Source organism: Aspergillus melleus, assembly GCF_016097325.1.
Source record: "Aspergillus melleus strain CBS 546.65 chromosome Unknown contig6, whole genome shotgun sequence".
NCBI classification, from domain to species: domain Eukaryota; kingdom Fungi; phylum Ascomycota; class Eurotiomycetes; order Eurotiales; family Aspergillaceae; genus Aspergillus; species Aspergillus melleus.
In genome coordinates, this window is record NW_025763375.1 from 2,714,676 (window position 1) to 2,727,696 (window position 13,021).

The following is a 13,021-nucleotide window of genomic DNA, read 5'->3' on the forward strand; positions in this document are numbered from 1 at the left end:
GAGGCTATAAGGAAAGAGTCGGAAACGTGGATGTCAAAGTCAGTCTTCAGGTGCATTGGACAACCACAACTTGATCAACTGATGATATGTGTTAGCAAATGCTTATTCAACGAGAGATCCCGGAAGACCCTATCCAAGACTGACTTCTCATATTTCTGCTCCATTTCAGCGCCACATGCTTCGCCTGAAAAACTTCGGACTGTTTGTGATTGGGGGAATTGGGTATTTTTATCTTATCTCGATGGTTGACAAGTTGACGCTGACATTGACAATCTCTCCATGATCAGGTCTTTCCTTTTGATGATCGTAAGTTTCTGGACTTGGAAGTACATGCACTTTCGATGACTGACCCAGGCCTAGAATTCGACAACGGTGGATTAAAAGATGATCCCGAGCGAGCTCAAGATCTCATACATAGGCTTATCGCTCCTATGGAAGGCCATGATGAACATCTCGAGAGTGATACCGAAGATCCTCTCGTCGCAGTCCACACATCGGTGTGGAATCGCGTTGCGAAAGTGAGTACTTCAGACCCCCTGTCGACAGATTCGCTAACAGTCTATCTAGGACTCCTCAGAAGGTAAATACAGTTCCATCCGCACCCTACAGAATAATCCTAACCCCAAGACAAAAAGGCACTCAGCGACGCTTCGCAAAATCAATGCAAAACTACTGCACCGGAACTCTCGAGCAAGTATACAGTCGTTCAAAGGGACAGATTCCCACCCTCGAGGAGATGGTAGAACTACGCAGAAAGTCAGCGGGCGTTGCGCCACTCTTCGCTCTTGTTGAGTACGTCTTAGAATCTAATCTTAGTTGCTGGCTGATGGAATTGACTGATTTCTGGGTTGTAGATACGCTCACCAGCTAGAAATTCCAGACGGGGTCTTCGCAACAAGGAGTATTCGGGAAATCGAACGGATTGGCATCGACCTCGTCCTTTTGTAAGTATGACCTTAGGCCCTGTTCCTATCATACCATACCCTATCAGCAGCCCTAACCAAGAAAAACTACACAGACAAAACGACCTCCTCTCCTACTGCAAAGAAGAGGTAAGACTCAACCACCAGCCAACAATCTTTAAACTTAACACCATCATCCATCATATCCAGATAGAAAACGTAACCCACAACATAGTCACCATATGTCGTCAATCCGGGATGTCCGCACAATCCGCCTTCGACCACATCGGCCAAATGCTAACCACTTGCTACCGGGACTGGTATCTCGCATTGGCAGAATTGCCGAGTTGGGGCGAGCTCGTGGACGCTCATGTTCAGGGGTATATACGGGGCGTGCGGAATGTGGTTCAGGCGAATTTGCATTGGAGGTATGTTCATACATACCTGGGAAGCAAGACCTGTGACTGGGTTTTATGTTAATGCTTATGCTTATGCTTATACTGTTCTGTTAGTTTTCGGTCGGGACGGTACTTTGGACGGGATAATGAGAGGGTACGAAGGAGTGGTGTTGTGTATGTGAGGCCGAGGAGTGCGGACTTGATTCAGAATGTGATTTGATATGATGGTTATCAGAGTGTTGTCGGTTGGTAGACAACAGAACTAGGGGTGATGATGAAAAGCAGAGAAATGAGGTGATAAGATGGATCAGTCGCAGCAGCTATACCCTACAAATCCATCACAGAGAACAGCGTACAATCCAACAGAAATCAATTCCAAATTACATCTTTAAACGTACAGTCGAACACAAATACACAAAAAACTCCAACTTCTCCTATAACCCATCACCATCCAGCCTTTTCCCCATACCCAAATCCGTTCCCATCCGATATAAACCCCTGAAAAGCAAAAGACAACCATTTCCCTCCCATTATTTGTCACACAGACGGTATCGCAAACTCCAACCATCGTTAGTTAAAAATGACATTAGCCGTTGATAATACGTAGGTCACGTCGTTATCATCAAACTTTCCCTTTTCGCCGCATTAAGTAGACATAACAAATTATAGAATGAGTGTGGTCCGATCGCTCGGGTGTATTTCACCAATTGGCACCGCATTAATGCAGGTATTATAGAATTAAATGCCAATGGGGATCGCTCACGAGAGTGTGTCGTCGATTGTGCTCGATTATAGTGTACGTACTCGTGTCCGCGCTCGGAATCCAGGACAGAGCCTCTCGTTGACACCACTCTATATGAATCTTATTAGCGAAAACCCCTGCCATCCAACTTCGAAGATCATACCAAGTGATATACACTTAAACCTGGGCCATACTAGGACGAGTGCCGCGGGCAGGGCCAGTACGTCCACGCAGGTTGACGCCAGTTCGACGGGAGGCCATGAACGACATGATCATCGAGACTGTGTACCCGGCCCACGCAAACCACAGGAAAGCAGTCGAGGCCTGGGCCTCGCGGCAGCGCTTCTCGCGGTGGACCGAGCCGTTGGTGATCTCGTTGCTGAGGGTGTAGGACTAGATGATCGACGATTAGCCAGTGGATCTGGATCGAGTGGGACTTGATAACGATCATCGAGTGATGGAACATGACAATCGCCCCAGAACAACATTTTGCTCGGTATCCAATGTCCAGTGTTCCACGAGGAAGGGGGGGAATGTATAGGCACATAACACGTACATTGTTGCTGCAGCTGTGAGATTCAAGCTTCGCCGCCAGCGCGATACCCGCTGTGAGGAAGAAGATGGCGTTCAGGGTATCCAGGACGATCATGAGGATGGGGTGGATGGCCCAGTCGGGGTTGAACGTGGCCGGGGTCAAGTAGAGCAGGGTGAACATGGAGAAAGCCGACACGAACATGGTGTAGTTGACCGTGGCAGGGTTTCCGGCGAAGGATTCGTTGATCATGTTACCGATCAGGGCCATGACGAGGAGAGTCCAGAGGAACTGTTTAGACGGACAAGAGTTAGCCATCACTATCCGTCTCTTCATGACAACTATCGCATCACCGTCAAAGCAAAGACGCGCTACTAACCTCCCACAGCCGCAGGCCAACCGCGATACCTTTCATAGCCATTTCAACGACTTCAACGGGCGTTCGATCGGCGAGTTACGCGTCGGAGGATAGGGATGGGATGGTGTTGTTCGCGATACCGATTCCGATATCGAAAGCTGTCAGCGATCTGAGAGAGGAAGTCTCGAGAGATCCAGCGGAGTTGTGAACCGACAAGGAATGCAGGGATGAACGGTCGGGTTGATATTTTAAAGCGCGGGATGATCGGAGAGGGCGGGCGATGACGATATGCGAGAGGGTGACTACGACGTCATGCGAATCATGAAATCACCACTGTCGATTCAACCCACTTGCTCGGGATTTCTCAGGAATGGCAGCGAAAAGGGAGAAGAATTTTACACTTTGGTTGTCATAGAATTCAAGGACAGACTAGTTAGTAGTAAGCTAGTCTCGTTCTTTCTTTTTCTCTGCCTAAGAAACTGACCGATCAGCGCCAGCTCATCACTATCACTATATAGTTACCTAGTTAGACCGCTCTGCCTACACAACAATACTAGTCCAAAAATAACCACCACCTCACCACCTCCCCATCGACCATCCCAGCAAAGATAAAACACCAACACCAGACTAATGCAGGCAACGCACTTACGACAACCACTCGTCCCGCCATGATCCGGCATGAAACGTTGATGCCGTCACCGACTTGCAACCGCGAACGCCCCGGCAGGTTCGGTGATTGGCTCTCCGGGCGCCTCTACAGATCCATGGATGCGATTTGATCGATCCTCTCTGATTGACTGATGACTTGGCGCAGGCCTGGTTGATTGTTGTCTGGACTTGGTCTTGGTCTTGGTTATGTAGGACTTAGTTATGTAGGTGTGGTTGGGTCGGTTGGTGCAGTGGGTGGGTCTTTGGGTCTAGTTAAGTAGTTATCCATTGAATTCAATTAGTTGGTGGATAGGGTTCGCGATAATATTTCGATGCTGCCTGTGCAACAGGGGGTCATGGATAAGGCCTAATGGCAATTGTAATGGCGGTCTATTTCAGCGCTGGTGGCTTGGTTGAGAAACACTTTTCCCCTTATTGAAACAGGAACGAGAGTTTAGAAGCTCACGCAGTATGCTACAACCTCTATTATACGCTCATCATCGCTATGCTATATTAAATACACCATGGCTCGTAAGTAAGCCGACACAATCGATCCTGACAAGCTGTCGATAGAACCAAAAAAGACTTCGCAAGCCAGCGCGTCCTGTATACTTAATGTACAACCATCAAACTCTATGGCTTGAACGGACTTTGTACAGACCCGTACCTGGTTAAGGATTAGCATCATCATTTCAACTGTGGTAGACCAAGAGCACTCACCCCTGGGTACACTGTCTCCCAAGCGCAGCGCTACCACTTCTCATATAACAGATCTTCGCCTCGCGGCACGCGTCGGTGACACATTCCGGGCTCTTAACGCTCAATCGACCCTGCAGTCGATTCTGCAACGTGACCAGCTCGCCATCATCCTCCATCGCCTCGGTGACCCGATGCCAGAACGTCGCGTTCAACGGGTCATTCTTACCCCATCCCGCGGCAGATCCGTAGGTATCTCTCGTAGAATATTCAAACCGGTACACTGGGCCGGTCTTATCAAGAGATGAATACTCCGACACGTTGCTGAAAAACGTATACGCTTCGTAAACGTTAAAGTCTCCGGTGTCGACCTCATACATCCGGAACCCGCTGTTCAGGTTCGTCAATGGCGTTATGCTGGGTCCGATCCAGCCGGTCGTTAGAGCGGTGTCGGTGTTTTGCACGGTACCGTTGTTCGAATAGTAGATCATGAATTCGTCCTCGTGGGTGTGGCCGTAGAAGATGTTGGCGATGACGTGCGGCGAGTAGCGATCTACAATCTGGTAGAAGAGATCTGTAGGGTTAGGGAGAGGGTTCGATCCATCCCAACCAGACGGGACGTGGCCGACAATCCAGACTCGCTCGTGGTTGTCTTCGGCTTTTTGGAGCTCGGAGATCATCCAGGAGAACACGCCTGAGTTGTCGGGCTGCGTGGTGTTAATGAAGTTGAAGAAGTTGCTTCGATACCAGAAGTCTATCAAGACCTGTTAGTGGTGACTTTGAAAGATAGTTCTTTGTATATACCTGTGTTGAAAGTAATCACACGCAAGCCGTAGTGCGTTTTGACCGAATAGCCACCATAGTGTGTACTGGCCTCCGCAGCGGTCTTTGCATCAACCCAACCCCCATGCTGCCACAGACCAGCTAAATGCTCAAAGTTCCAGCTGTTCTGCTGGCCCAACGGACCCGGGAGCTTATGAGACGGCGAGATGTTCTCGGGACTCGTGTCATGGTTACCCAGGGCCGCAAAAACCGGCCCTGTGAGGTACGATTTGAGCATACCAAACACGCTCGTTTCCGTGTACTCGGTATAAGCCCTGTCCACCTGGACAGCAGGGTTGTCATGCGAAACCAAATCTCCCGTGTACAAAGTGAAAGCCAACGGATCCTTGCCCTCGCCGGTCCCGGTCAAAGGAGCAAGCGCTTCCAGGGCAGCCAGAGTCAGATCATATGGCGTGTCACATTTGTACGCACCATAGACCGGGGCCGGCAGAACCACCTGATCCTCGAATTCCGCGTTGTGAAGGTTCGTCCGACAGCACATCCCGGACGTGCAGTTTGCCTCGGCACCCACGGAATACCGCGGGTCAAGATGAATATCAGACAGATGTAGGACCTTGATCCGCTCGCCACTAGCCTTCGGTACACTGGCCTCTGATGGCTTCGGCTTCGGGAACAGATTGGTCGTGTCCAGGCGAGTCTGCGGCTGACCGCAAACCTCACTATTCAGATAATAGCAGATATAGTCCCCATCCGAGCCCTCAACATCCGCATAGTAAAGCACCTGCGTCCAGGGAACCCCGAAAGCCGTCTCGGTATATTCATTCTCGCATTCCTCGTCCGATTTGAACTGGAACTTCTTGCACAAAGAAGTCATGGCATCGGGGACTAGTTTAGGAGCATACAGAGCTGCCGGCTTGGCCGCAGACAGCGCGGCCTTGCATCTGCTGCAGCTGTCTGCGTTTCCGCTGCCATTGAGAATGCTCGTTACATTGGCTAGCGTTCGCTGGAGCAGCACTTCCTGTTGATGCTTGGATAGTCTGTGGAGCGGCTTCGGGAAGACCACGGGATCATTATTCTCCTCGGGGATGGTGTCGGGGTTTGTCAAGTTATGAGGGAATGTAATATTCAACACCGGGTCATAGATCGCAGGTTGAGGCTGCTGAGTTGGTTTTGCCGGAAGGTAGTGGTACGACCTGTACTATGTTATCAGCATACACCCAATCAACAAACCCCCCTCCCCGGAGTAGTCCACTGGTTACTCACGAGAAAACACTCGTCGGAAAACCAGCCTGGGCTACATAAGCCGACGACCCAGGCAGCGACGAAGCATCGGCGAAATCAGCCGGCAGAAGACCCAAACCCGCTAAGACAGCCTGAAACTTCATCAGGCGAAGTATAGACCCCATTGATCTGGCTATACCACTAGACGGAGACGGACGCGATAAAATCCGCCAGAAACACTAGATAAAACGCAAGGCGACCTGCAAGAAGCAACCAAGTCACGAATCCATCACAGACAGGCGTCCATGAAGTATTTGATTCCCGACGATGTTGACGCCGATCGGAGACTGGGATTTCCTAATCGAGACAAAGGGATGCACGTGGTGACAGAGTGCAGGTCCAGTGGATGCAGGGATCAACAAATTATTCCCCTCCCTGCCGATGCGATATTAATAGTGGATCGAAAAGGATTCATGTTGGCCATCGGCTCTGCGATGGACATTGGCACTATTTTTCACCGACAATCGGAGATCAGAGGTGTTTGATGTCTTGGTGTTTGAGAGGTGTCGAGTGTTTGTTTATCGGTTATCCGAAAGGGGAACTCCGACCTGGAGGAAGTGGCGCTAGATCGATGGCAGCATAGTTAGTGTTTAGGTTAAGAGAAAAGCTTGACTATCCGTCGGAGTGCGCTTTGATAGATATTGAAACTACCGTATACTTTCTCGATGAATCAAGACTCGTATATTAATCAGTTTGTGGCCAAACCGCCTGGTCATATCATACCTGCTTTGCTGAGCGCCAAGATTGCTGCCTAAGGCCACATTTGGTTGGCAGCGTTGCAGCCGACCTCCCAATTCCTAGGTAGTGAAACTATGTGATCGCCATCCACATAGATCCGTAAACCACATGCTACATGTTATCTATTATATTCTCTTGCCATATTTGCAGTTTACAACCTCTTCACCCGAGCGATACACGATTACCTAAGATGTTTCACCCGTATCGACGCTGCCAATCAGCATGGATCCGTCCGCTCGGGTTCGTCAAGCTCAGGATCGACGCGATTGACATCCTAAAGTTCGAAACTCTGGTCCAGACTCTGGATCATGATGTCATGTCGATTCCGTCGGCCTCCGGACCACAGACGATCGATCCTGTTCCTAATTGTCTTTGCCGGGATGTTAAATGTTGATGACGACTATGATTTGCTGGAAATTGGGCTCCGAAAGGGAAATATTTGGCGACGTTACATCCTGCAAGCCAAAATCAAGAGATGGACAGTCATTTCTATTTTCAGATCACGATCAAATTTCATTGTTGATAATTTCCATTTCCATAAATATATACGCAATAATGCCTGTTCTTCCCTCGCTGGACGGCTCCTCCTTCGATGCCGATATCCTTGACCGACATCTGATCTATGATTATGCCGTGCAGGACGACAAAGGAAACGCCGGAAAGTGGCGCTATGAAATGTGGTTTTACAACCAGGACCGCATCGTCTATGAGATCCATGGCGGTCCGATGGCTGGCCGGAGAAATTTCCAGTCAGCCACCTACCAATGCATTCGGCCGGGTGAGCTCTGGCAGTGTAACTGGCTTGAGGAAACCGGAACGCTGTGCTCGTTGGTGTACGACATACCCCGCAAACGCATCACCACCTTGCTTGGGTTTTCCAAGGGACACTGGGAGCAGAATGAGGCAGCACGCGGCGATAAACGAAACCCAGAAGATTTCGCAAGATGGAGAGACTTGGCGAAGATCGGCACTCAGGTGCAACGGACGCTGTTGAGCGAGCAGGCAGAGATTGTGGAGGATTTCCGTGGTCCTGGGAAGTTGGAATCCATTGAGATGGACTGGCCAACGTTATAATAGATCCAGGGGCGCAGTGGCGGGGAGACCGGAGAATGTATAGCCGAGTGAAGGGTGCGCATATGTTGGGTCATGCTTGTTATCCAGTACATAGTCAGTCTACTCCAACTGAGGTATCGTGCTTAACGATGTTGAGCTGGAGCGGTAATGAAGCATGTTATTCCTTGACCACACTATCAAAGGGCACGGCTGGCATTAATATTTACAAGGAGGCCGTGCACAAAAGAAACAGTGACGATCAGCACCCAACATTGATGGACATGAATCAACTTAGGCGACCATGTCTGCAACATGGGTCTCAAGTAACCGACGGAATCTTTGGGGTGATGCTCAAAGGCGGGGATGCCACGTGACATCCAAGCGACGGTACTCGTGAGATCGGCGAAAGACTTCTGTCGATCAGTCATGGAAGCAGCGTACACAAGGCATGCGCTGCGTGCGGCCCAATTGTGATCTCTTCATCCAGCATTTATTTCCCAACTGTTCGAGGCGAGGTCGCGGGATTCTGTTCCCATGTATATGTAGACCGGCCAAGTGCGTCAACGACAACATTATTTGTCGACCTGATTGCGTATGGTCGCAGCTAGGGGAGTCCAAAGAACCGATAGGCTCTAACAAGAGATAGCTGGTGCCGTATGCCGGAAGATTCGAGATGAACGAATCGGGTCTGAAGAGAGATGATGGAAAGAAACAAAGGTTCTCTCCGGGCCTCCTAGGTATCTTGGGTCGTTGAGCTCCCGCTCGACGGGGCTTGAACACAAACGAGTTCTATTTGAACGTCATCCTTGCTGCGCGGAGGCGCACTGTTGTAGGATGGACCGCGGCTGATAATGGCAACAGCTACTTGCTCGGCCTGCTGGCTCGAGGTCATATTGTCCACGAACCATGTTTTCCACGGGCTTTCGCTGGTCCCGGAGGTTTTCAGGGTCGCGGATAGATCAGTATCCGTTTCTTGTCCGAATGCTAATAAAGTTTGAGTAAATAAACCAATCATAAAGTTAGCTGACAGGGGAGAACATCATGGGTACGTACGTTGAACAGGGAAACTCTGAACGTCAAAGAACGGAGGCGGGCAATTAGCAAGGGACGGCGGGTTGATAAGCATTTGGCTTATCACCGTGTCCAAGGGATAGCTATAGTAGTCTCCCTTCTTCGATAGATCATATATGGCCCCTTTGAATGCGGATTTCAGGTTGCTTGAGCACTGGGGACCCCAGACCCCGTCACATCCGTTATTATCGCCCGCCGGCGTGCCGGTCAAGTTCCCTACTCGCATCGCGATCTCGGACGTCCGGTTTCTGTCGATGACGGAGTTGTCGATTCGTCGTGCGGCATATCCTAGCCAAAAGCTGACCTTGGTCATCGGCTCGTGGCCTTTCCCTCGCGAGTTGGCGTCAAAACCATAGTAAAGGTTGATGTCATCGACGAAGAGAGGGGGAAATCCGAAGGAGACCGCCGTCTGGGCCAGCGGATCAACACACCCCCCGTCCCAGAATGAACAGAGCTGAGCGAGCCCTGATTGAAAGATAGTTGCGAATAATAGAAGAGTCAAGTAGGGCCGAAGCTTCGACCCCCTTCCCGATAGAACAGCCATTTGGGGCCGAAACTGAGGCGAGTAACCTGTGTTGACGAAAGCGACCGACCAACCTCAGAGCAACAGCGGCCAGCCGACTACCATGCTCACAACCGAAATCAACAGGTGGGTTGGCGGACGAGATAGAGGGGGGGGGATCGATAAACGCGAGTTGATGCCAGTTGTTGGGATCGGATGAAGGTCTATGGCATAATAGGGAGAGAATCGGCTAGAGTATCATGAGAGCGAAGGGGTAAATACGGTACGGAGTATTGTGGAATCCTCGGCGCTTTTTGTCCGTCCGGGCTCAGCCAGGTCACTAAATTAGGTATCCCGGGGCCAAGGTGTTATTTATGGTCGTGTGAAGGATCGTCCAAATAAGAAAAGTGTTCCTCCGGCAAGCCACTTATTTTTGTCGTTGTTTCAATCCACGTCCGGAAGGACCAAGGGATCAGAGCCACAGCCGAGTGGTTGAATGCGTGATCGAAGTGATGACGAGAGGGAGGGAGGGGAAGTTGTTTACCAGTGCCGTCGGGGCAGGCTAAGGCAAACAACAATAATCCAAGGGGGGGAATGAGGATGAATGGCAGAACAGATCCGGGTCGGAATGGTCCGACAGTGGGAAAACAACCGGGCGTCTGATCGAGAGCGTCGTCCGTAACCCTGGAGAAAAACCAGGAGATGAGGTGAGGTGAGAGAGTCCAGAGAGGAAAGGCCGGTGGGCAGACGAACTGGGGGTGAAGCGGCGACAGTAGCGGCAAGGCAGAGAAAGCAGCGACAACAACAGCGGCAGTAGCTGCAAAAGCTGCACTCCAGGGTAGACGCAGGAGTTTAAAGAAGGAAGACTGGGCGTGACGGTGATGCCTCCCTTGAACAGGCGTTGAATTAATCCCGAAAGGCGTGTCTTGCCCGTGAAACAGGGAGTGGTGGAGCCGAGGGGGTCACTGGCTGGCTCCCTGCTTTTTTTTCTTTTTTTTTTTTTTTTCCCAATTTCACAGAGGCATTCTTGATGTCTTGGCCCGCTTGGGCTGGCGCCGCTAACAGCCAGTCCCCGCATACCTCCGACCGAAAACGGAAGGATGAGTGGGTGATCCAGGCCGGAGTGCCAGGAGTTGGCCACTCACAGCGTCGCCCCGTCACATATTTCGGCCCTGGGAAAAGGGCGCCAGGGTCCGGAGAGGCCAATGAACTCGCTTACACGGCCAGCCACCGCTGCACCTGGCGATTCCGCTAGTCTCGAATTCAGTTGTTTTCGTTTTCTTTCCCCTCCTCTGAGAGTACACACTACACAGTAGTTATCAGGAACATTTCCCTGAGCGAGGGCAATAGTGCCAGATGCATCAGTCCTTATCTCCAGTGTACTATCGGTAGCCCGAAGTTTCCAAGGTACACACTAAAATTCTATCTATTGTACCTTGAAACAGCGACACTTTGACCCGGGTACTAGTACCAGTAGGGTAGTGATAGGATACTTTATCCATCCATCCCTCCATCAATACTATTCCAACTCCTGAACTTGCACGTCAGGGTCTTGGTCCCATCCTCCTAACCAATTCCCAGCAATAACTGGCTGCCTAATGGAGTCCTTATTATTAGCTGATGGGCCAAATCTGAGTCCTCTCCGTCCGCCGGAAGTGATGCTGCGCCAAACAGGCCTTACCGGCGAACTAGTACTGGCACTACTGTACAGTTCATACTAGTGTTCCAAATTGATATCCGCCCCTCTTGGTCACTCCGACCGATAACATCTGTTGGTCGGATTACGGAGTATTGGCAGCGTTGTTGCCACCTGTTGGATCAGCCGTCCAGATACTACTCTGTAGGCAGCGATCTGTAATCACAATCACAATCACGAGGGCGATAGTGGTATGCCGATGCTACTTTGTATCTTATCCTGCAATCTGCATGTTCTTGAACGGGGGATGACACATCGCCCTGTATGCTTGGCATCGATCATTACCGAGCCTTCCGTACCGTTGGGGGATGGAATTTCCACAGGTTGAAGAAATAATAATAATAATAATAATAATAATGTGATAAACTGATTGCTTACACCGGTCCGGAGTACGGATATGGATAGAACCCTCTTAACCTCACATCACTCAGAAATTAGACATAATCAAAAAGTTTTCACCACCCGGTGAAATCTCTATTAAGCATGCCAGACGACCGCGGTTCCTATGGTTTCCCATTTAGCCACTAACTTAGTAGAACGGATAGCTCCTCGGACTTCCAACGGCGTCCTCTCCTAGTCGTCGCTCCATCCCTGGATCCGAGGTCCCAGCACAGGCAATGGTAGTAACGATTATCAAATAATTCTGAAATCTGGATACTACTTACTCCGCAGACACAGACTAGTTTGTAGTTACCACTTACCAGATGTCTGTGAACTGATTGCCGAGATACCACGCCGACTGTTCCTCACTACTGGCACCTGATCGTCGTTTATCGCTTGTCGAGTCGTTCGACTGTTTTATTTGTCTTCAGGCTCATGGTCTCTGGGTGCCAAGAGCACGCTATCCCAGTTTTTTGGTTTTTTTTACTCGAACTTGAACTCGAACTCGAACTCGCACGCGAACAACTCTCAATTTCAACGCCGAGTATCGAATCCAAATCCGATTAATACCGGAGTGAACCCCATCGCGTGCGGAAGAGCGGAGTAACTAGAACATACTTCTAGTCTCATTCTCATCACACCGCAAGCTAATAGGAAAAAAAAATTCCCTGGTCTAGCAGTACTACTCGTACTCCGTGACCGTAAGTCTAGGTAGGAGTCTAGGGGAGTAAAACAATCACTAGTCACGACAAACTAGAAGTTAGAACTGATACTTGCCTTCGCATTCCGAACTTGTTTTACATGCATTGGCACAGGCGACCAGCTGCTCATCTAACCCTTCCCTCGGTAACCATTTACCTTTCTTTACTACCTGAGGAATCGGACTCCGTGGTCACTTGGTTACACAATGCACGATTAAAGGGATCTATCTATCTGTACACATTCATGTAAACCGTATGTACTGTAGGTATGTATGTCTGTACGCTATGGCCGTATCCTTGCCCTGTGGCCAACTGGCCATACGGTGTACACAGGAATGCATGTTATCCGGAAGAGACTCTCATATAAGACGGCGACGGCGTCGCTCATAGGCCCAAGGGAACACCTTCATGAGGTCATCTGTAATCTGTAATCTCTTAACTAACTAAATTATTTAGTGTTCGGTCCTTCCCATGTGCGTCATAGGGGGGGGGAAGAAGTGATTGGCAATTTAGTCCGGCGAATCCGCGGACGCTAATTG

The 13,021-nt window shown here is 50.1% G+C and overlaps 4 protein-coding genes across 4 annotated transcripts; 1 reads left to right on the plus strand and 3 right to left on the minus strand.

Moving 5' to 3' along the window:
- Window positions 1-2,219: 2,219 nt before the first annotated feature.
- Window positions 2,220-2,995, minus strand: LDX57_010691 (MARVEL domain-containing protein; the record flags this gene model as incomplete). Its single annotated transcript, XM_046092432.1, has 3 exons — window positions 2,220-2,435; window positions 2,599-2,865; window positions 2,954-2,995. The coding sequence occupies 3 exons, from the start codon at window positions 2,993-2,995 to the stop codon at window positions 2,220-2,222; spliced, it is 525 nt and encodes a 174-aa protein (XP_045948410.1).
- Window positions 2,996-4,213: 1,218 nt separating this feature from the next.
- Window positions 4,214-6,465, minus strand: LDX57_010692 (PPN1 endopolyphosphatase family protein; the record flags this gene model as incomplete). Its single annotated transcript, XM_046092433.1, has 4 exons — window positions 4,214-4,247; window positions 4,301-5,030; window positions 5,081-6,252; window positions 6,323-6,465. 4 exons carry the CDS (start codon window positions 6,463-6,465, stop codon window positions 4,214-4,216), a joined length of 2,079 nt encoding a protein of 692 aa, XP_045948411.1.
- Window positions 6,466-7,633: 1,168 nt separating this feature from the next.
- On the plus strand, window positions 7,634-8,152 carry LDX57_010693 (uncharacterized protein; the record flags this gene model as incomplete). Its single annotated transcript, XM_046092434.1, has 1 exon — window positions 7,634-8,152. One exon carries the CDS (start codon window positions 7,634-7,636, stop codon window positions 8,150-8,152), a length of 519 nt encoding a protein of 172 aa, XP_045948412.1.
- A 712-nt stretch (window positions 8,153-8,864) lies between these two features.
- Window positions 8,865-9,746, minus strand: LDX57_010694 (uncharacterized protein; the record flags this gene model as incomplete). Its single annotated transcript, XM_046092435.1, has 2 exons — window positions 8,865-9,115; window positions 9,185-9,746. 2 exons carry the CDS (start codon window positions 9,744-9,746, stop codon window positions 8,865-8,867), a joined length of 813 nt encoding a protein of 270 aa, XP_045948413.1.
- Between the last annotated feature and the right edge of the window lie 3,275 nt (window positions 9,747-13,021).